Source organism: Ochotona princeps, chromosome 3, assembly GCF_030435755.1.
Source record: "Ochotona princeps isolate mOchPri1 chromosome 3, mOchPri1.hap1, whole genome shotgun sequence".
NCBI classification, from domain to species: domain Eukaryota; kingdom Metazoa; phylum Chordata; class Mammalia; order Lagomorpha; family Ochotonidae; genus Ochotona; species Ochotona princeps.
This window is the reverse complement of record NC_080834.1, coordinates 21,219,143-21,243,396: the sequence shown is the minus strand read 5'-3', so window position 1 is coordinate 21,243,396 and position 24,254 is coordinate 21,219,143. Positions and strand designations below refer to the sequence as shown.

Genomic DNA, 24,254 nt, shown 5'->3' with positions numbered 1-24,254 from the left:
TCCTTTGTAAGAAAGAGCTGAGGTATAAAGTGTTGGAAAGACTACAAGTAATAAATGAAAGTACTAAACCTTTAATTATGAGTCAAGTACTTTTACTTAAATAAATGCGTAATACAAGATGAAGCACCAACTCATTTCTTGCTTGATCTTTGCTAGTGGAAGCGCCTACAAGGCAGGAATCGTGAATGGGCGTACTCGTGCAGCCAGCCTCACTGCCGAGAGGTCCCGAAGCTCAAGGTCCCTTCGGCTAGATAGACCACAGGGTTAAACGGTGACGGGGAAAGAATTGGCAGTGAAATGTACTGGGTAGAGTGTCAGAGTTGGACTGCCATGGGGGTGTCTGCGGGGAGGGGGATGCCTTCAAGGTTTCTCACTCCTTTATACAAGCTCTTATGAATTTAGTACACGTGGAAAATAGCTCTGTTGAGACTCCAAATGAAGACATTTAGAAAAGGAAGAGCGAAAACTAGGAATGTAAACCACAGAGGTCCTGAGTCTGTGGCTACAACTCGCTTAGAACTGCAATTCCATTCGAGCTGCTTTGGAACCTTGGTCCACAATTGGAGAAGTTGCACCTAGCTGCCCCAGTATCAAGGGATGGGGATCCACTCCTGGATATGAACCCAGGATCCTCAATGTAGAACGTGTTCTGAGCATGCCTGAGTGGTTTTGATAGTTCTAAAATGCCATCAATCTTATCTATCTAAGGATGAGGACATCCTTCCAAGGTCCATTGGCTGTCATAATCTACCTGAGAGTCTCCATTCACACAGATACTTTCTGTCATTGATTGGCTGAGCTGGTTGTCCAATTTGTTCGCTATGGCACCAGATGTCCTCAGCAGGCCCCTGTGGACTGTCTTCCTCCACGTGCATCTGGACATGCCATCCACTGCTCTGTTTCTTCCGCTTAGGAGGCCCAGCTCTGACACACACACTCTGCGTTCAGACCACCAGTACCCCATGTCCCAGGCTACTTGCCCTCCTTCCCCTGCTATAGTATCAGATGTCCTCCCCAGGACCCAAAGGTCCCCACATGCCCCCAACTGTGCCACCCCCGGGGCACCTGTGAGCCCACATACTCAAGCCGCAACAAGCACAGAGCCAGGTGGTCTGTGGGTTTCACCTGGCATCACTGACACCCAAGGCTGCACGGCCAGGCTCACCCTGCATAGGTGTGTCAAAGGACCCAGTCCAGATGACCTTGGCCCCGCCAGATTTCCCACCCCTGAGGCTCAGGGATCTGACTAACATCACGCAGGTGGGTCAACGACCCAGGCCAGGTGACACGTGCCTTGCAGGACTCCTAACCCTGGGGTTAACAGATTTGACTCCCATCATGCAAGTTGGCAAAAGGTTCCAAGGAAGGCTACCAGGGCCCTGTTGGACCTCCTGCCCCTGGGACTAATGTGTCCAACTCAAAATTAACTTGGTTGACTTGCACATAAAATTACGTAGACTTATGTTTCTGATATTTCCCGCTAGCACAACTAGGTACTGTGCAGAATAAGGTCATATATCATTTTATTGACACTCATTTGAGACATATTCTTTTGGTAGTATTTTATCAAATATTTGAAATACCATTTTCTTTGCTTACTTGCTCCAAAATTTTATTCCTAAGTTTCTATAACTGGAGATACAAAGAATATCCTTTTTTTCCAGTTTTGTTTCTATCACTCTATCCAGTCTCAGAGAAGCTCACTCAACTAAATTGCAATCTGGCTTTGAGAATATGTGATACCCCAGAAAACCCTATACCTATTGAATCCAAATTTTGGGAAATGGGTCAAGAATCTTATTTTTTGAGGTTATTTTGATTATTTTAAGTGTGAATTGACAGAAAGAGGGAGAAACTGAAAATAATCTATCCTTCTTCGAATGCAATTAATGAATAGCACTGGCCAAGGCCGAATTAGAACCCTAGGACTTGATCCAGGCCCCCCATCTTGGTGGACAGGACTGGAGGGTTTGGCTCACTCCTGCTGCTTTTCCAGGCATATTTGCAAGAAGCCAGATTAAAATCGGAACAGTCAGGACTGACAAAGTGGTGCTCTCACGTTTGATGCTGGCTTGCAGACTGCTGCTTAACCTTCTATGCTGCAATATGAGAATCAAGTGTCTGATCAAGAAGAAAAATAGTGAGCAGTCATTGTAAACACATTTGCTTTGTTGAGGTAACAACTATATACCTATGGACTAGTCTCACTTGTGGCCTTACTTACGTAAACTGAAAGCAATCACAAATTCCTCCTTCCCGGCAGGAGTACCTTACTAGGTGAACCTGAAATACCACTGAACTAAATACAAAGGATCCAAATGGATAGAGATTTTGTTTTGGTTAAATATTCGTATGCATTTAAAAACAGCTTACATCTTCACGGTAACGATGTCTTTACAACTCAGAGATAATTTATGTTACGCTGTTGCATAATTCTTTTTTTTTTTTTTTTTTTTTTTTTTTCAGTTTATTTTTTTTTTTTTATTTTTTTTTTCCTTTTTATTTTTTTTTAAATATTCATTTATTCATTAATTACATTGCATTACATGACACAATTTCATAGGTACTGGGATTCCCCCCCCTTCACCCCAAACCCTTCCCCCATCATGAATTCCTTCACCTTGATGCATAACCACAGCTCAAGTTCCGTTGAGATTCCCTAATTAAAAGTTTACACCATACAGAGTCCAGCATCCCACTTGTCCAGTTCAAGTTCAACCGCCTCTTAGGGAGGCCCTCTCAGGTTTGTAGGCAGAGCCAGCAGAGCGTCACCCCGATCAATTAGAAGCTCCAACATATCATCAGCAACAGTCCAGGTATGATGAGGCTGGTGCAGAGTCCACTGATTGACATAGTCCGTCTTAGGGTTTCCCCTTGTCCAGTTTTCCGCTGCAAGCATAAAGCTGAGGTGGTTGATTCATCTACTCCATTTTCCATTTTTTTTTGATTAATGCTTTGATTCCTCCATTTTGTTCAAAAAAAGCTGTTGCATAATTCTGCTATCAAAATTTGCTGACAAATTTCCTGTCCTGCAGTGTTAAATTATCTTGAATCTTTTATTAATATAATCTTAACTCATTGTATTACATTTTCATGGTGCATCCGCTCATTTTCTATGGAAATAAATGGATTATAAATAAATAAATGCCTGACTCTAAATCATCGTGGATTTTAAAATCAAATCAATTATGTGAGAGCACTTTATAACTATGGCGAACAATTAGAGAAATTTTCCTGATGGTGAAATTTTTAAACTGTTTTGATATAACTTTACAGTTTAGTCATTTGGCTCCTGTGGATTTAGAAGATTGTTTATACTTGAAAATAACAGGACTGTATTTATGGGTGTTGCACTAGGGATAATATGGAATTCATCCAGTTATAGTAGAAAATTTAAGTGACTAAAGCTCAGCAGTTAAGGTTCTGTCAGTGTCTGTAGAATTAACTGACCAGATCAAAGAAGCAGGACAAGGCATTTTGATTCTGTAACCAGTGCTCACCGTGGAGCTGAAAACGTGACTAAGCTATTTCTCTCTGGGACATCAACTTTTGGAAGGTTCCTAGAGCACAGGAAAAACTCCAAGTAGGTGTCACATGTAACCCAAGAGTTAAGTATTAGATCAAATGTTACCCATTACAACTAAAATAACAGAACTAAAAACTGGTGGCTAATTGTACTGACAGTATAGGCAAAATATGAATAGCACAAAGGAACTTGTTATTATGCTGAGGACAAGATCAATACGAAACAGAAGCAGCAGTGAGAATGCATTCAGATATTGCAAGTTTGTTTCAAGATACAATCAGTATTTAAGAATTTAGATAATTTCTCTTTTTTTCCTGTGGAAAATTGGGATTTATAAGATAATATATATTTATCATGAACTTTTTTGGTTTTTTTTAATTTATTCATTAATTACATTGTATTATGTGACACAGGTCCATAGGTACTGGGATTCTCCCAACCACTCCCCAAACCTTCCCCCCATGGTGGATTCCTCCACCTTGTTGCATAACCACAGTTCAAGTTCAGTTGATAAACCCTCATTGCAAGCATATACCAAACATAGAGTCCAGCATCTTATTGTCCAGTCAAGGTCAATGGCTTCTTAGGTATACCCTCTCTGGTTTGAAGGCAGAGCCAGCAGAGTATCATCCCAATCAATTTAAAGCTTCAATATACCATCAGCAAAAATTTACATCATTATGGAATTAATTGACATAGTATTGAGTAACCAATATGTTAAAAATAAATGCAAGTTCTTAACCACATTCTGTGACCACCTCATTGACATTTCAATTTTAGTTTATACACAACATATAACATAACATACATAACATAACGTGTTGTATATAACATCATATCATCTTAAATTAAGGCAAACATGTGGTATTCTCAAGGATTATTTAGTGAGATACTATATACAAACAAATTCACAGATAACTCTAGAAACTATTTAAAATTTCAAGAATGAGAATCTTGAAAGACAGAGTTGCCAGCCAGGGTCTCTTTGTTTCTTTTATTTATTTATTTATTTTTCAATACCACGTGGTATGTTAATGCAACAACATACAAGCTTCACATTTATGAAGTGATAAAGATATGACACCTGTCTTAAGTCCAGTCCTTATTATTTTCTTATAATGTTCTTATGAGTCTTTTTAATGTCTTCATTTATCAACCCCAACTATGTAAGCCTGAAATTCACACATAACACTTCAAAATCAAAACTTACTAATAAGTAAAATAAAATGAAATCACCATTCATTTTAATTTTTTCAGAAGGTAATAGCAAGTTTTGGGATGTTTTGACTTATCCGTATTATTTGGCAAAGTGACAGCCTGTGTGGAGACTCCATTCAGTTATCGATGAAGTCCCATTCTTGTGAGCTCTCATTGACGGATTTCTATTTATTCTACTGGAAATAAACTCAAATCAGCAAACTCAGAATCCTAGTAAAGTGGTGTATATAGGTTAGGTATGTTGTGGATTTAATCAGTATTGGCCTGAGATATCAAATCCCACATCAGGAATAGCCACAGTCATTTCAGCAGATCTGTTATTCTTCTAGCAATTTGGCTAGGATACATTCTTCCCTTCTAATGCTGAGGTAACTGATATTTAAGCCAACTTTTCAATTCTGGCTTTATGATAGATCATCCTCTCCTTTCATAATACCATTTTCTTAAAGATGAATTAAAAATTAATAACACGGTAGTTACCTTAAGAGGAATTTGCAATCACTCAGGTGACTTTGCATTTCTCTTCTCTGAATTTTGTTATGCCGAATGTATAGCAAACGAGTTTACCTCCTCCTGGAATTCAATTAGCAAAAGGGAGAGATACATACCAACTTCCAAATTCTGACAAACATATGAGCTATAGCAAAAGCAACACTTTCACTGAGTTCAAATTTGATGCACATTAGTTTCCTCCTGGCAAAATTAATTTACAAGACCATTAAGTTCTGAGATCCTTGGAAAGATAAACCCTGATAGCAAGCATTTTTGCATGCCTGCTTTCCAACACAGCATGCTTTGCATGAAAGGCAACCGAAACACACTCACTGAATAAAAACATTCAGTATTATTGCAGTTGTTAAAATAGCGTTTATAAATATTTCTGTCTTTCATTCCTAATTTGTGTCTGCATTCATGACTTTTTATTAACATCTTGATATGTATATGCATATATCAGATTTAAAACTATGTGAACAAGTATCTCTAGAAAACTATAGAAAGTAGCCTTATCAAGTAACAATAGAAGGAATTGGTCTCTGTACCGATAAATGCACTGATCAGGAATTAGAAACATTGAAAAGTGGTGTTTTTTTTTTTTTTTTTTTTTGCAGATAACTTAAAATTTCGGCACAACATAGTACTTTCCAGCTTATGTAGTATATTAATTATTGCTTTTATTTGTTTAAATTAGTTCTCTTAAATCTATAGTTGTCAGAAATACTAAGCACATCATATTATGGCATGAGTCTAAGAGGGTTTAATATTTGAAGATTGTTTACACAGCCTATTTGAGCAAGTTAGACTTTTGTAGTCATGAAACTTATTTTTAGTAATACATTGTGTTGCTAAAAGTCAAATGTAATTCATGTCTCATGTGAAAAATAACTACTATGTAATTTCTTCTGATTCATAGTATCAGCTATTGTAACATCATAGAAATATATGTAGAACTGATTAGTATTGCTTAATATATAACAGGCATCCAATAAGGCCAGGTGGGCTAGGACAAAGCAGCAAGCCCTGAGGGTATATAATGATCATGTAGAGGAGAAAATGTAATTATAAATTTTAATTCTTTTTAACTTGAGTTTCTCAAGAAAATGAATAAAATGTAATTGCAGTTTAAGTGATACTTGTAGTTAATGAAAACTCACGAGAAGACAAAATATAAAAAGATATTTTACAATCAGAACTGAAAGCAAGAAACTGTTAATTAAAATAAAGGTGGAAATTTTGGCAATAAATGAAATCTTAGATTACAAATGTTCACGCAAATGCCAGTGATGCTGCAATCAGTGGCTTACCTCTGGACTCTAAATATGATCCAGGATGCAGAAGCCCTTACAAAAACGGAATGACCTGCTTGAGTTGATTTCAGAAGTGTTCGGATGCAGACATGCGATTATGGTTCCACAGAATTTTAGTTTCCTTATGAGCAAATCCAATGCCCACAGGATCTGATGGGCACTTCTGCGGGTGAAGCTTATGTACTGATGTACTGATTACCATCCAATAAAGCATACAGAGTTTTTCTTAAAATGAAACAGACATGACAATGCAGAAAATCTATGCTATGAGCATCTTGAGGAGATATTACTCTATGCTGATTTGGAGAGACACAGCAGCAGATTCTAGACCCACTTGTACAACGCATGCTACTGACAATGAAAACCATAATAAATGGAAAATGAACTTTAGAAAACTCGTCAAAGCTTGGTAAGCACACACACACACACACACACACACACACACACACACATATAGACATATATATCAAATAAACAAAAGCCCATCCTCTCTAGAACAGGAGAAATGCCAGCCAAACCCTGTAGTACACTGGGGATGATGCTACCTTGAATCCAAAATCACGGACAGTTTGAGTTCTTATCAATAGTAACATTACACAATGCACAGCGATGTAACACAGTAAATATTCTTCCAATACTATTGTAAAACCTTTGGTCAGGCGTGTATTTTTTGTCACCTGTTAAGCTGCCTGTTAATGCACTTATATCCTTCATCAGAATGCCTGTGTTCAACACTCAGCTTAGCTCCTTCTTTCCAGGTTCCTGGAAGACTGGTGGTAAGACAAATAATTGAGTCCAGGCACTCCTTTTGAAAGCCTGAACCTCATGCCTAGACCCTGGCTCCAGCCTCTCTCCAGTTACAGACATCTGGGGACCGAGCTGGAAGGTGGGAGCTTCTTCCTCCCATTGTCTCTTTCACTCTCTAAGTCTCTCAAACAAATTTAAAAAATAAAGCACATAGTAACTTTTCAGGTTAAATATATGCTCCTGAAGGGGAAATACTGAGAGCTCTCAAGAAAAGTTTGGCAAGAGATCCGGGCTAACACTATAATCGGAGAATAACATCCTTCATTACATTCTTCGGTTGGAACAATAGCTTATGGTGATCAGGTGATGGAAATTTGCCCCTAATCTATTCCACATTGGATAGTTATTTGTCAACGTATGCAATGTGTGCCTTGAGAGAGATTTGTTTAGCCGGTTGAGGAACCCTCACTTTAGCACAAATGTCTATTATCAATTTTGTGTTTTATCACTTGACTGACATGGTCACACAGCTGCCGTTTATGCAAAACAAATGACTCTTAGATTTAAATGCATAATTAATGTCAAAGTGTTAGCATCTTTCTATCACATTTTCAATGGATAAATGGGATTCTAGTCTACAATAATCAGAGGGTCAGTCCTTCTGATGCAACTGAGAGTATTTGCCAAGTCCTTAGTAAACATCCCAGGAAAATGGATTACTGATCTTTATAGGGTAATCACTACATTATGAAAATAATAAAAATTAAAAACAAAAAATGAGAACAATGGAACAGGCAACATGAGAATTAATGTTTACCATTTCATAGAGAACCTATCTTCCCTTCCCAGCTCCCCCAGCTCTGTTTGCTGTGTATCTACCCTTTCGATTACTGGAAAGAAACATGTCATATTTTCCACAACTAGTCCTATTGACTAGTGAATTTCCCTGTGCTGCAATATCACAGATTTTTAAAATTTATTATTTCTGTGTGTGTGTGTGACATGCACTTTCTGTTCCATTTGAGAACACAAGTGTGTGTGTGATGTACTACTCCGTATTCCAATTCCAAGAGCTTCTCATTAACACATACTGTATAACTAACAGACAACATAAAATTAGAAAAACCGGAGTAGGGAGTAAATAAAAATGTCAATAGCAGACATCTGTTGATAACATACCCTCAATCAGAAAACAGAATAGACAATAATGGCAGTATGCACTTGACTCAAGTTAACTGAGCAAGCTGTCCAGCCGGGGAAAACCAAAATGTGCATAACTGCCCTTACTCATTTAAAAGTCACATTTTCCTTGTGCCTAAACCTTTGCAGAATTAAATCAAAGCATATCTCTCTCCTATTCCATGTCCATGTTGTGTGCAGGCTACTGCATGAAATTCTGCAACTGGCAGACGTTGCTCCTGGATGACACCTTGGTGTCCAGTTGTTCACTGCATGAGTGGATACAAACAGTGCTATTTGTCACCTCCCACACATACAGAGGGGCTTAGCAATTTTAGTACCAATCAACAGTGGCTGCCAATGGTAGTAATTAAAGCACTTCTAGTGGCGGGGAGCAATGGACTGAGAGGACGGGTGTATAGGTCTGTGCTAATTTCCATCACAGGTTAGCTAAGACTGTCAAATTTTCCCGGCATGGACGCGCAGGCACATTAAAATCTCACTCTATCCTTAACAACCTTTGTCTTACTTCTTCTTGCCAACTGCACAAATCCAATTTAGGAAATGGTGGTAGGATGGCAAGAGCAGGTTATTACTCAAATCTTGGCAGCAGCTAATCAGTCTGGGAGCAACCAAAAGCAAAAGAAGAAAAGAAGACAGGGCCGCCTGCTGCTGTACAGACTGCACAGTGCATACATATTTTCTTTTTCTAAAGTGAATATTCCCCTGGTTGGCCAATCTAAAAAAGGAATCAGGGAAGAATGGGATTGTATGCCATTGTTACAGGAAGCTGGAATCCAAAAGAGATATCACAGACAGAAACTCAATGGTGGCCAGGGTGGAGGGAAGGAGACACAGGGTGTTTCAAGGATGAGACAGAGAAGTCAGGAAAGTGAGCTAAATCTACAAGAATACAGCTCTCATCTAGAAAAATAATTGGCAAATGACTCAAAATCAACAGACTGACGGAGTCTGTGAGATGGGACAGTCAGTAAATTTCTTTCAAAGCTATTTAATGCTTGAGAGCTACTCTGGTAATTACCATTTCTTTTCCAATTTCCTCAGAAATTTGTGCTGTCCCCTGCAACATACTGTCTCAGTGGTCCTCCTTCCCACGCATCCCTTACCTCCTTCCCTGACCAATCTACAAGCCTAATCCTGGGAGTGCATGCATGCCCCAGCCCAGCCTTCCGAAGCCTAGTCTCCCAGTGGGGTTGTGTGGAGACCTGGAGGTTCCTGGCTCCTATGCTGGCCTGGAACTTTACCCTTCTACGCACCCAAGATCCAAGCCCCATGCAAAGTCCCCATCCTCGGTCCACCAGTACAGCAGGCCAGCATGCTAACCTGGGGTTCTTGGTAGTTGAATATCCTTTTGATTAATAGAGACAATCTCTAATGTAACAATTTCATTATTACTCTCTAATACTTCTCATTGGATCTCTAGAAGCTGAGAAGGCTTTAAAAAAACAAAAAACAAAAACAAAACTGAACCCTCCTATACCATCTTCCCAGCTTTGCTAATACTGTGTATCTGGTATTACTGTTTCAATCACATATTTTATCGTGCTTATTGATGGGCTACATATATGGAATAAAAGTGGTCCAATTAGGGCTACTTATATCATAACTTACAAAACCTTGAGAGTTCAAGTTTTATCTGTAATTGAGTCTCTTTAAGCATTGCTCATTTCTAAATGAAACAGGGCTATATACTAGTAGTTGTAAAGTACTTCTTAAATTTTTAAAAAAGTTTTATGAATTCCTTTGAAAGTCAAAGTGAAGGAGAGAAAAAAAAAATTGGAGATCTTAACTCACTAACTCACTGGCTCACTCTCCTCATGGCTGCAATATCAAGGGTTCTGTCTGTCCAAAAGCAGCAGCCAGGAGCTTCTTTTGGGTCTCCTACTTAAGCGACAGAGTGAGCATTATCTATTTCTGTTTCCCGCGTATCAATAAAGGGCCAGATCAGAAAAGGGGTGGACAGACCACTACTGCCAATATAAGAGTGCTGAATGCTACAGGTTCACCAATTACACTACGACATTGGTCCTGGTGAAAAAAAAAATGAAGACAAAGGATTTTATATTTAAAATAATAGTGAAAATATCTTTAGGAAAATCATATTTCTTTGCCAGCCCTTTACATTGCCTGCTCAAATACAAGGAATTCATTACAGAACCCACACAGAGAGAGGGACACAGCATCTACATGGAATGGTTTGGTTAACAGAGCTGCCAAAGATTTCAAATGAAGAAGGCCCATTTTGAATACTCTAAGAAATTATTTCCACTTCCAGATATATGCTTTATGAAAGAAGAAAGAACTGACTTACAAAAGGAGCTACTAGAAATTTGACAAGATTGTAGGTAATACTAAAATTGTACACCAGCGTTCCTCTTTGCTTAGTGAATGTGATACCAGCAAGTAATCTATTTTTTATTTTTGCAAATATATCAAAATATTAAATTATTCAAAACACATGAAAGACATTTGGTGTTGGCCAGCAGTGATCTGCGGGGCCCTGTGAGCGCAGGTCAATGAGTGCTCCCTCCTCGGCATTTCAAGCAAGCTGCTGCTTTGGCTTTGATAGGATGGTCTTCACACCACATGGTTACACTGGCCAGGAGATTAGGATGGCCTAATACTTTCCCGTACAATGTACACAGAATCCTGCTGCCACCAAGAATCACAAATCAGCAACTCACAGGTTAGTATTAATTAATGCATCTTTCTTTTTATAGGTGATCACATTCTAGACTTTCTTGGCAGCCTCACAGTGCAACAGCTGCGTGTGTTTGTGCCTATGAACATGTGGATCTGCATGTATATATGTAAATGTATTCAGATTTGTATACATACAGGATTTATAATTAAAATAATCAAATCCCTTGTATTTTGGCAGTTAAGCTCCTACAAAAGCAGATATCCATCTGATTAACAAATTTGAACAGGTGCTTAATGAATAGTTAATGAATGCATTCATGAGTGAATAATTTGTGCTGTAATATTTTCCCAATTTTAACACCACACCTACTTAGTTTACAATGGAGGCACAAGACCACTGAAACCACCCGATTTAAATCAATGCAATTTCTAGGTATTTAGGAAGGCATTTGAGAGAAAAGTGCTTTTATTTGCTAACTGAAACTTGATTGTAGGGGTACCTTCTTAACCATTTTTTATTCATTATACTAGTGGAATAAACTTTATTTTAAAATATACTGAAAGCTATGCAGCTGCTTTTGTGGTCATTGCTTTTGGTACATTCATCAAGTGGCAAATAGTTAAATATTCATGGTGTGTTTTCAGAGTTTTGAATGCTAGTTTGTACTTACCTAATTATACAGTATATTTCCCTACCTAGAAGCTAAGCACTGTAATTTCTGTATTATTTCTGTGTTAATATTTTAATGAAGGTCACTTCTCAGTTTTTTGATTACAGCTGTCAAACATATGTGTTTGAAAGCCTTAACAAAAAACATCACAACTATACAGGCAAATTAGTTGTTATAATAAAAACAAGCAAAAACATAACCTCACTGCTTCCTGATACATTTTCTCAGAGAGCAGTAGACAGGAATTTGCTTTTAAGTTCATATCTAATTGCAACTGCAGAGTTCCCTTTTCACGTTCAACGAAAGAAGCCAAAGAAGCTTTCATCCCTGTAACTTCCTTGTGTTTTTTTTTTCTGATGACAAATCAACCCCTATTGTTACAAAAGAGAGTAATGTGAGATTTTTGATATTTTGTGAATGAAGATGGAGATGAATATATGATGTAAGTATGAAAAAAAAAGGACAGCAAATGGATTCATGTATGGACCATAAAATGACCTGTCAGAATTCATTCTGAGTAAGTGCCCAGGCTGGCAATAGATGGGCAAGCTTTTGAACCTTTGGAGAATTTTAAGAAGATACTGCCATTGGGTCCAGTTGTGGCATAAGCAGATCAAGAATCCCATATGGGCACTGGTCTCTTTCTTGAGTGTGCCAGTCTAGCTCCCTGTCAGTGCAGAGAAAGGTGGATCCAGTGCTCAGCCCCTGCACCTGCGCAAGGACCCTGTGCCATTCCTGGCATCTGGCATTTTGAACCGTGGGGATAGAAGCCAGCAGATGTAAGACATCTCTGCATCTCTCCTCTTTCTGTAAGTCTTATAAACAAACAGACAAAATCTTCATAAATAAGATAAATGAAGGAAAACCTGAATAAAATAATTTTGCTAATTATAAGATTGAGTTTAATTACCTATTTTTTGTCTAAACCCCACAAATTAGGAATGAATTCAGGCAGATAGGAGTGACAGAAGGCAGAAAAGAGACAAGCAAGCTCAGAACAGAGGGAGAGAAGTAGGGGGTGGGGAGTAATACTCAGAGAGTTACCTTCCATCAAAACAAAGCACCAGCAAGCAAAGAGAAACATAGGAACATGTGAAATAAATGCAAAGACTTTTAAAGGGAAAGCCTAGATAATTTTATGTGAAGAATGACTAAACAGAAGTTAGTTCAGGCACAGGCAGGCAGCTTGCAGTTAGATGTTCCACATTTCACTACACTGTTTATTACACAAGTCTCTGTGTGTTATTTATTCCATGGTCACCAGAACTCAGAAATCACCATCATTACTATTATTTTTAAAAATTTCAATGTTGCCTATTGTGGAATGCATTTATATAACAAAGACTTCCCTTTCTGATTCATAGTCTCCATGTTTACAACAGATACTGGCTTCAATTTGCCAGTATGTTGTTATTTCCCCTTTAATTTTCCTTTAAAAATATGAAAAAGCATGTATATCATTTGGATATTGATAAATCATTCCACAGCACCAAGGCGTTATGTTTTCAGATGTATGAAATACGAACATTAAGTGTTCAGTAGAATATATTCATAATGGCTCCTCAGCCTAAAACTATGCTTTTGGAGTGTCAGTTCTTTGTGCTTTATCTTTTTTTTTTTTTTCTCTTAATCGGTTATTTCTGTAAACTTGTCAATTTAACTGTTTTAGCTAACGAAATTTAACATGACTTGAAAAGTTGGTTTATTTGCAATGCAGGGAAACGCACAAGAGCCAGGGCTGCAACAGTCTGAGATCAGGAGCCAGGAAATTCGCCTCAATCTCTCATTTTGTTGGCCATCATCAGCCGCCTTCTCTCCTTTCCTCATCAAGCTCCTCCATTTTTCCTTCTTTCCTTCCTTTGTCAGTCCATTCTACCGTTCTTACTTCTTGAGCGAATCAAGATATGCATTTAAATGATCAGAAGTGTGTCATGCTTGACTCAGAGCGAAGAAGCCTAAGAGTTGTTGTTTCATTGCCCAAGTAGAGCTGCGTTTCATGCACTGTTGTGTTGCTCAGTGGGTACAACATCTTGGGATTTTACTGCAATACGTTGCAGATGATAATATATGTATTTTGAAAGATCACTCTTAAGGTACAAAAGTTGTGGCTATGACAGATCAAAGTCAAAACTCAGAAAATGGCTGCATCTCTCAGGTGAGTGGTAGATGACCAAGTAGTAGACCGTCATTCTGCTTCTGTTGTTTGTTTGTTCTCCCAGGGTACTCATTGATGGGAAGGTAAAACTGGAAGCAAAGCCAAGCCATCAATGTACCATTCAGATTCATGAGTTTTCCCAAATTGCTGATTAAATGGTTGCTCCCAGTTTTATTTTTTCTGCGTACTAATGGGAAAGTGTCTGTATTAAAGAATATAAATTGTTATTCCAGAGATCTCTTGCCCACACCCTTTAAATCATGAAGAGTTTAATTTGACATGCCCCCAAAACAGTGGTTAAAGTTTCAATTTTAACATCTTTGTTTTAATCTATGCAGAATTTGAATGACTACCGAAAAAAATTCCAGGAGTGTGAAGATGCATACGCTCTGACTTTTAGTGTGTTGTCTCCAGTTGAGAATTCCTCTTGTCAAGCACGGACAGGAATCTCCTTCACAGTAATCTCTCAGTAACCAGCAATCTGAGTGGAGTGTGAAGAACACTTGTGCTTTGGTTTTTACCATGGGGCAGATTATCCCAATAGGAAAACAAATGTCAGCATCTGAAATGTCAGACTGTTTTCATTTCATAATAAGCAAGGAGATAAATCCGTGATTAAAGCTGTGAGTGACCCAAGGAGTTTAACAAGGAAAGGGCAGATCACCTAACATTATTCAGTTTATTTAGCTAGTGGGAAGGAATGTACTGATAAGAGAAAGGAACTTCCCATGAAAGAAAATTAGTAAAAGCTACATTTCGAAACATTGTCTTGACTTGAAAAAACAAAGCAAAACAAAGCAAACAAACAGCAACAGCAGCAAATCCTTTATTTGAGTTGACTTGTAACTGAAAGCCCTTAAATGAATTTGCCTGGAATATTTGCCCAAATATTACCAAATGGGTCAGAGACCTAAAACCTGAACAGTAGTCATAGTTCTAGCAACCCTGTAATACATACAGTCAGGCAGTTTTCTGAATGTTCCTTGATACAAGTTTTATTGATCAATGCCAACTGATACTTATCAAAGATAAGTATCAAGGCTGGTTTTGGTCTCTAATGGGTAAAGCCTGAAGAGCCCACATTCCATATGGGGGCCAGTTTGTGTGTGGCTGCACCACTTCAAAACCAGGTCCCTGCAAATGAGCCTGGGAGAGCAGTGGGATATGGCCCAGGAGTCACCGTTTCTGCAGCGCTGTGGGAGACGCACAAGACGCTCCTTTGGCCTGGCTTCAGCCCAGCCCAGCTCTGGCTGTTGCAGCTTTGAAGAGTAAACCAAGAGAGGGAAGATAGTCTCTCTTTCTCTGTCTCTCTCATTCTGCCTTGTAATAAATGAATAAATATTTTAAAAGAATATGTTTCATTTAATATACAAACACTTTGGAGAAAAATAGTCATATATTTAAATGTATCAACTCTTCCAGCATGGCTGAAAATCAAATCTTAGCAATTTTTTGATTCACCTTCTCCTCTTGCTGTCAGAAGTCTGCATCAGAGGAATAATTGGGAATATTTCACATGCAAGAGGCATGCTGCGGCCACCTTTCACTGTGTGCTTTGACTGTTTCCCACATGTTCTCCAGTGATACTCTCAGTCTGAACTCATTGCTTCCCAACCCTGAACTTCCAAGATAACTTTGTGCTATGGACTGCTTGTGTGGGCACCAGAGTGCTGTGTGCCATCTTGGGGCCACACCAGTGTAACGCACAGAGTGTGCACTGCTACAATGAATGCACAGTCCTAGGTTCTGCTGGTCCTTCCTAGACACAGTGGATGTCGTGTACCATGGAAGGTCTTCTGAAGCTTTAATTTAAGCGCAATCCCTGAAGGTAGTGATACTGCAGTGCAGAATCTTGAGTTTGTGATGAAATGTTAGTTGCACAATCACATTCCTTGTAGTTGTCTAGAATGGGTAGGTTGTATAACCAAAAGACGATTCTGGTCATTTTTACCATCACTCTTGCTGTTCTACTTCAGTGTGTTCGCAGGGACACGGTTTTAAGCACAGGACATTTTCAGCATCAAGGCTCCGGCTTCAGGGAATGTAGATAAGTTACATTGAAGCAAAGCTATGGTGGCCACTTGATCAAATGGATGCTCTTATTACAGATAATCCATTAGGCACTGAAAAATGATACATTACCTACAAGAATATTGAGCACTGGTTTCAATCAGTAACCAGAATTGCTGATCGACAACAGGACCATGCAAAACTTATGTCCACATTTGGAGCATTAATTGTCAATGCATTATCCAAAGTTTGGTAAGGGTAAAACAAATATTTCCTCATATGCTTAGCTGATAAAATGAGCAATATTGACAACCTGCATTCAGCAACAATATTTATTCTTAAAGACTCAACCTGAGAGAGTATTTACCATCTTCGTGTTTCAATATTTTTGAGGAAAATTTTGTTTACTTTTGATGAGGTCAAAATAATACTGGCTTGGAAACTATCAATATATTGAAATCATATTCATTTAGTAGGTAGAATTATTAAATTCTTTATTTCATACATGAAAATAATATTGACTATGCAAGACTGGTGAGATGATGATAAGGGATTCTATTTGTGACAATAATTATTGATTATTTTTAGAAAGTGAGATGCTTCATGGTTGTGATTACCCATGCTGTCATAGTGCTTGATATATCCACACTGAACTTTTAGTTAATTGGTGTTATTTCCAACATACAAATGCACTTGGCTATAAGAAAATTAGTTTGAGTCTATCTCCCGCTGGTTTAAAATGACCACAAATGTGTTTCCTTGGTTCTTTGAGCTCACGTCTGGCCTTTGAGGCCATGTGAGTAGAGAAACCCCCAGATAGATTCTCTCTCTCTGTCTCTTCTTCTCCCTGTAATGCTATCTTTCAACAAATTGGTCTTTTTAAAAAGTTATAATAACATATTACAGATAATTCTCTCAGTCCGTTAATATTGAAGTTAATATGTTGCCCCAATTACACTTACTAAAGCATTTTGTTTTTTACCTGTTGATATTTTAATTTAGTGAACCGTTTGATTGTGATGATAATTAAAAATGTTATCTCAGAAACTGGAAAAGAAAAAAGGAGGGAAGGAATAGAAGATGGAAGGAAGACACGAGGGCAAGAAGAAAAGCAGAGCTGGGTGCAACAGTTCACTGGCTAAACCCTCACCCGCGTGTGCCGGGACCCCACATGGAGCTAGTTGGCGCCTGCTGGGTGATCACGTAATGCGAACACATGGTAGGGGCTCCCTGGCAGGTATGTGTTGGGTCCTGCAGTTGGTGTCTATTCTTTGGGGACTCTGAAACCACTCAATTGGCAGTTACTGCAAGAGTCCTTAAGTCTTTGGTATCAGATATTTTTAGACCATGTTAGCTGCCGAAGCATTCTAATTTTGATCATCACTTTAAGGGACTGGAGTAAGAACTTCTTGAAAAGAGCACTGGCTGGCACAGCCCCTCCTGCAGTCTGAGACTCTGGCCTGCCGCTTCGTATGAGAGGGAAGTGAAGTGCAGCTTTCTGTAGAATTTCCACTTGGTCTTATGAAAAATCTCAGTTAAAATTGTAGTTGAGCATATCAATTACTTGATTAACATTTTTAGTGTGAATTCTTCAAATCTGAGAGCATTATTTTATCCAGCTCTAACATACTGAAATTCAACTTTAAAATTGATGTATAGGTTTTATGTACTCAATAATCAATATTTCTTTTTTCTCTTTGCCCACTAATATTCTTTGTATAATGCTTTCACATACATTTAATTGCTTTATGTCTTTCCCCTCTTATTTTGATGAATAATCCTGCTATCCTTTTTCTTTCAAGACATTGATATTCTGAAAAACATTCATAAACTACGTAACAGTGTTGTGGGCTACATTTGTTCTAATACTTTGCCTGGACTCTTGTCTCTTAAATTTTTCCAGCATGGGTACCAATGCTGTTTATAAAGTGATGAAGTTTACTTAAAAGTTGAGGACTTCACAGACACATATTGGCTATGTTCAGGAATTAAATGGGCCAGAAAGACAAAACTGCCGCATCTGCAGGTAGAGAGAGAGAAACCCTCTCCACAGGCTCTTAGGAGGCCCATAGGGGGTGTAGTTAAAAGGCACAACGGCAGGGCCCAAGTGGGAACAAGCACTTCTAGGAAGGGGTCTCTTGACTGACAATAAGGTGTTAGCATTACTTAGGGCCAGCACAGGTAAGGAGCTGTGTACCTGTCACATCTAATAAGATGCTTCAAACTGGAATCGCTGGGCTATTGTCTGGGTTATATTCAGTAAGCATCCACAGCTAGACTAATGTAGAAGTGATACTGTGCCTTTCTTCCGTTACAGATCCGGTTGTACATGTGCCCCCGCTCTGTCTGATGAACTTTTATCACTCTGCCTGTTGCTGTCCACCCTCTTCTCAGAACAAGCAATGATTTCTTCCTTGAGGAACCAATCAACCATTTGTGCATCTTAGGCTGCACAAACACTCTGCCACTCATAAAAATTTCAACACTTATAGGTTTGTGACCTTTTTTTTTTTTTTTTTTTGCTGAAATTCCCAATGAGAGCTGTCAACTACTTCCTTTATGCACCTGTGTGTTTGTATAGCCCTCTCTATACAATATCCCTGTGGCTTGTGAATTTTTATTTTATCCAAGGGTTATGTTTTACTACTGTCCCTTTTTAGTTTGAAACTGTGGCTGTGCTGGATTAAAGATATGCTCTGAGCCATAAAAAGAAAAACAAATCACCCATAGAAACTTACACTGAATATTAAGGACAAATAGAATATATTTGAAGCACCTAAAAATAAATAGCTGAATACTTTGCTGTACCCAATAAAATTGTTCTGCAAAAGATCAGCTATAAAAGGCACTCCAAAGACTGCTTCCCGCTTATTTCCTTTGCTCCAGTCTCTTATTTGTGATAGAGCAAAGATACATTTATTTTGTAACTTTTGCTCCGTCCCAGTATTCAACTTCTCTATTCTGCACAAACACACAGTTTATTTAAATTTTGTAATCAATTTTATGTCCAGTAATCTGTTCCTCCAGTGTTTTATCTTCAAGTCTTTCTGCAGCAGATTATAAGTTGTCAGACATTCTGTTAGGACTTTAGCTGACATGCTAGGCTGCATTGGCAAAGACGGTGTACAACAAAGACTACGCGCCATCTGCACCTTGGTCTCTTGTGAGCCTCAAGATTTCATTCCTGTGCTCCTGCCCCCTCCCTACCGCAAGGAAGAGAGTTTGTGGAATGTCCCAGAAGATGGCACACTGGAGCAGAGACTCAACAAACCACCAGCAAACTCCAGCAAACCACCAGCTGCTTCTCCAGCCTCACCCGTGCAGAGGTGAACGGCACTGCAGAACTGCTTGTCCGAATTCCGAATGTTGTAAAAACTGAATGTTTTGTTAATTTTTTATGTTTTGGAACTTCTAAAATTCACAGAATTGATACCTGACACCTCACAGGGGACGGAGATCATTTGTATTGCTACAGACATTTTAGATTTTTCTTCTCAATTTCCACTAAATAAACAAAGCTAATTTGGTTTGGCTTGAGATAGCAAAAGTCTTCTTTAGAAATGTTTATTTTATTTTATTTTATTTTATTTATTTTTTAAATTACAAAGTCAGATATATAGAAAGGAGGAGAGATAGAGAGGAAGATCTTCCGTCCAATATTTTACTCCCTAAGTGGCTGAAACGGCGGGAGCTCAGTTGATCCGAAGCCAGGAGCCTGGAGTCACTTCCAGGTCTCCCTAGGGGTTGCAGGGTCCCAAGGCTTTGGAGTGTTTCTTGACTGCCTTCTCAGGCCACAAGCTGGGAGCAGGATGGGAAGGGGGGTCACTGGGATTGGAACTGAGGCCCATATGGGATCCCGGCACCTGCGAGGCGAGTTAACTTTTAGCTGCTAGGCTACTATTGTAGCCTAGCTATTGTACTTCTTACAGCATAGTAATCTCACACAAGTAGCGTTCATCCAATATACCGCGTCACTCTCTTTGTAGAGAATGGTGATACTGTGTTGTCCACTCATGACAGCTTGCAAGGTTAATTTGGCCACAGTGAGTGGATGACCTATTTTCCGGTCTCCAGATTGTCCTGGCTTGCATGACAGAAGGCATCTCCCAGACTTATCCTCTCACAAACCATCCCTTCCTGTCATTAGAAAACCGTAATATCTACTTTCCGTGCTCTGAAATTAGCTGTCTTAGAGTTTTACATCTTTCTTTACTCACATAATTATTGTACAGGATGTTGCAGTTCTGAAGTTCTTGGCAGCCAGGAGCTGTCTCTACAACACCTTGATACACCCGTCCTGGCTGGCGCATGGCCTTGAACTAAATACGTGCTTCTGGAGCGAATGAATCAATGCTGCCAACGCTGTCGGAATCGCGTGAAAACAAACTTACTCAGGCTTTTCATAAATGATATGATAAGGATATGCATGCATCTGTAATCAACTTCTAAATTACTCTCACAGCTCATTTTGTGTGGCCGGGATATAAAAAATGCTCAGCATATCTTTGCTGACATATTGAATCCAATCTGATCTTAATTTTAAATATTTAATAAGAATGAGAGTTCATGATCTTTCCAAAATGAGTCTACAGGGAACTTATTAGTATTCAAATTATCACCAGAAAGCTTCAGTTAGTTATACCTTTCACAATCGGTAAGAGATTAAAACACACTTCTTTGAAAATCCATTAGTAATTCAAAAATATGTTTGAAATCTCTTATCCTCTGACACCAGCTGATGGTAAATATCAATTTAAGTGCATTTAAAAAAAATTATCCCAAGCACATGCTACATGCAAAGCGCTCTGCTCAGCACTGCAGGGATTACCAAAGCGAAAAAGACATGTTTATTGTAATAACTCTAAACCAGTATTTAAAAATCTATTATTTGCCAAATACTTATTGAACAGTGTATAAAAGAATGTCAAACCAGTCTACCAATTTTTTCTTCAATCACTGAGTATGTTATTGAGTGTAACACTGTGATTGAATGTTATTGAACGTAACGCTATGATTAAGATAGAATAAAATGCCTGAAAAGGGGGTAGTTTCATGGTGCTTGTGCTTTTGTGAAAACAACAGCAAACAAAAAAAAATAAAGAATACACAATCAGTTACCACGGATATATTTAAACGTTGTGTGATAACAAATAATCGTATATCTTTTACAAGGATGTATTTATTTGAAAAGAAATTATAGAGAGTTTTATACTATGTATTCTCATTTGCCCAGAATTATTTCTCAAAATCTATTTATTTCTAAGTTGAATTTCCTTGGTATCACTTAGCAAATTCAAGCACTGAACGGCATGAAATCTTCTTCATATCTTCTCATCTTTCTATATGCCTATCCTACACATGAATCATGATGTTTGGATCAGTGTACTAGATAAATATACTAAATATGTACAAAATGTATACAAATGTATACGAAAATTATGTGAGTATCAATAAAACATTTTTGTATATTGTGCGAGATAGGGAGATCTCATTTCAGTCTTCTACATAGATGCACCTAGTTTTGCCAGCATCTTTACAGCCTAGTAGCTCGATAGTGCATGCACACACACACACACATACTCATATATATGTACATTACCTCAAATCCTTGAACGCCTTGTGTGCTTCTCATTGTTATTAAGAGGCTTCGTGCAGATTTTTGTGGTTGTTATTATTATTATTTTTGTTGTTTATCCCCATTCCCTTGATGTTTTCCTCAGTTGACTCTGAGGTTGACAAATTTTGAGGGAGGATCATCGGTACTATTCACTGCACTTCTGTCTCTTGCTCTCAGGCTTTGCTATTCTGGTTAACAGATTCTTCTCCTTGGGGATGATTTCTAAGCTGTGCTACCACAGGTTTACAGGTCAATGTTACTGATTGAATTTGGCACAGGTCTTTGTTTGCAGTCATTTCTGCCACTCCCTCCCACGAGTTTCACTACCAGGTTTTCGTGCTAAGCATCCACCGCACTCTGTATCCCCAGCTCCTGGCTCACCACTCTCCACGCCCTACGATCCTGTGCTCTGGTTACACCACTGCCTGGTTACTCACTCCCTGTCCAACAGGGCGCAAGATCAGGGAAATGCCAGTGGTCCTAAATCGCTGAGTTGTCAGCAGTGCTGGTCTTTCCAGAACCTGCTGGCTTTTAGGTCTGAAGGCCACCCAGACCTATTTTGGTGTAGCCCATAGGATGCCAATTGGACATTGTATTCCCTATGAGAGCAGTGATGTGTGAGCTGGAAGTGAATTCTCTCCTGACCCATCACCTGTGCAGGTCACTGTTACTCCTTTAGCTCACAGCCTTTCCCTCAGTATACAATGTGCATTCAATGTGGCGCTGGCAGTTGGGCCGTTAGGTGTCAAGACAATCCGGAACTATTTTGATGTGAAGGTGCATTGCAGTATGCATCTCTACTTTCAAACTTTTGAAACACGTATACATTAATAGTGATTGCTGAACATTGAAAGATGCAAAATGAATTTTAAATCAATTAGGGCTAGAATCAGAGTTAGGGTTAGGTTTTGGAAAAGGTTAGGGTAAATCCCTATTATTAGAAGAAAAAAATGAAATCTTGAAATGGATAGGAAAAATTCAGACAGATGTCACAGGAACTCTCTGCCCACCTCAGCATAATAGGGGACTGCCATATGTATAAATCAGATGGCGAGGTTTTTGAAACCGGAAGATCAATTAAATAAGCCATGGAAAATAAAATGAGTAACTCATTAGAAATCAATGCATATTTCAATGTGCATTATGAATTTGCAGATTAATTTTCTTCAACACATTCAAGTGTTGGTGTTTTTCACTCCCATTTGCAAACTATTTATTCAGCTACATAAGATGAAGTTTGATCATAATCAATCTTAATATCAATATGGTACACTGGGTTCTCTCCAGTGACACATACTGTGCTTGAAGTTTGTAGTCCTGAATACCGAACATCAGGTTAGAAACATGATATCATATTTCTGTTCAACCTTTAGTCTATCAATTGTATTCAACAGAACAGCACTTGAAGTCTTGTGATTTGAGGAATACCAGTGACAGTTTGATTCAGCAAATTGATAAAATAAGTCAGACATCATTCAAGTCAACCTTTGAAGAAACATGTGGAAGACATACAGCTCTTCTAATGAAAAGAACACTTCTCTTTTGGTCAGTGCTGTATTAATGTAATGTTAAGAGACAGGTGAAAATGTCAAGAAGCCTGCTTCTCTAAGGCAAAATGATCCTGTAATGAGGCACTCGGCCACAGCAGCATTAGTGGACCAGGGTGACATTTGAAAGTATTCCTCAATGGGAGTGTTCCCTAACCAGAAAACCGGCCAGGCTAGTGATACTTGTAATAATCCAAAAGCAAAAAACTAACATCCTGTAAAATAGATTCATCAGTGCACACAACCTCAAAGCCTGCAGTCCTAGAAGACAGCTGTCTCTGAAGAGGTGATTTCCTTCACCAGTTTCAGAGTTAGCTATATTACTTCTGTATCCAAAGCATTTAACAATACTTGGGAAGGTTAGCGTGGCAACATTGTGGCTTGATGGATTGAGACAGCATCTCCAGTAGCAGAAACCCAGGTAGCTATCAGTTGAGTTCTGGGTACTAAAGTTGCAATTAACCAGACTGCTACTGCAGCCACAGCCACTTGCAGTGTGAACCAGTGGGTAGATTTAACATCTCTCTTTTTCTCACAAGTTCTTTTCTCCCCCAGCCTTGTTAACTCTGGGTTACAGTTGATTGTTGGCCAGTTCTATCTCCTGAGATTTTTCAAACATAAATGGGAAGCTCCAAGATGCAAGTTCAATTTCCTGTGTTGTGGTTAGGTTATTGGTTTGGGTATCCCCTACTGTTCCCTGATTAAGGACTTGGTCCTCAGGCTGTTGAAACATTGGCAATTAGATCATGAAGAGAGGTTTTCAGGCCAATGCCCTAGAGAGGATTGTCTGACCACAATCTCTTTTTGCCTTATGGTTTAGTGATGTAATTTCTTTTATCAACTCATGCTAATTTCTTGGTAACCTGCTGTCTGTCACCTTCCTAAGAGGTCAGAACAGCTGGACCTACTTCATCTTGAATTTTGAATTACCAAAACAGCAAGTTAAAAAATCTTATCTCGTAATTTAGCTACTTCAATTATGTTATTGTAATGTGAAAATCCAACAAATATTGGAAGTTGACACTGAGGAATCAGGGTTGTTATTATAGACAACCACAGTGCAGCTGAAATCTCTTTTCTGCTTGCTAGTGGCTGCAGGTTGGACGGATTTGCAG

The 24,254-nt window shown here is 38.7% G+C and overlaps 1 protein-coding gene across 1 annotated transcript in view; it reads left to right on the top strand.

The window, feature by feature from the left end:
* SI (sucrase-isomaltase) overlaps positions 1-24,254 on the top strand; it is a 154,865-nt gene that overhangs the window by 126,799 nt on the left and 3,812 nt on the right. Inside the window, exon 48 of the mRNA XM_058661171.1 lies at positions 19,067-19,301. Coding sequence (XP_058517154.1) covers positions 19,067-19,301 — 235 coding nt within the window. The remainder of the gene's footprint in view (positions 1-19,066; positions 19,302-24,254) is intronic.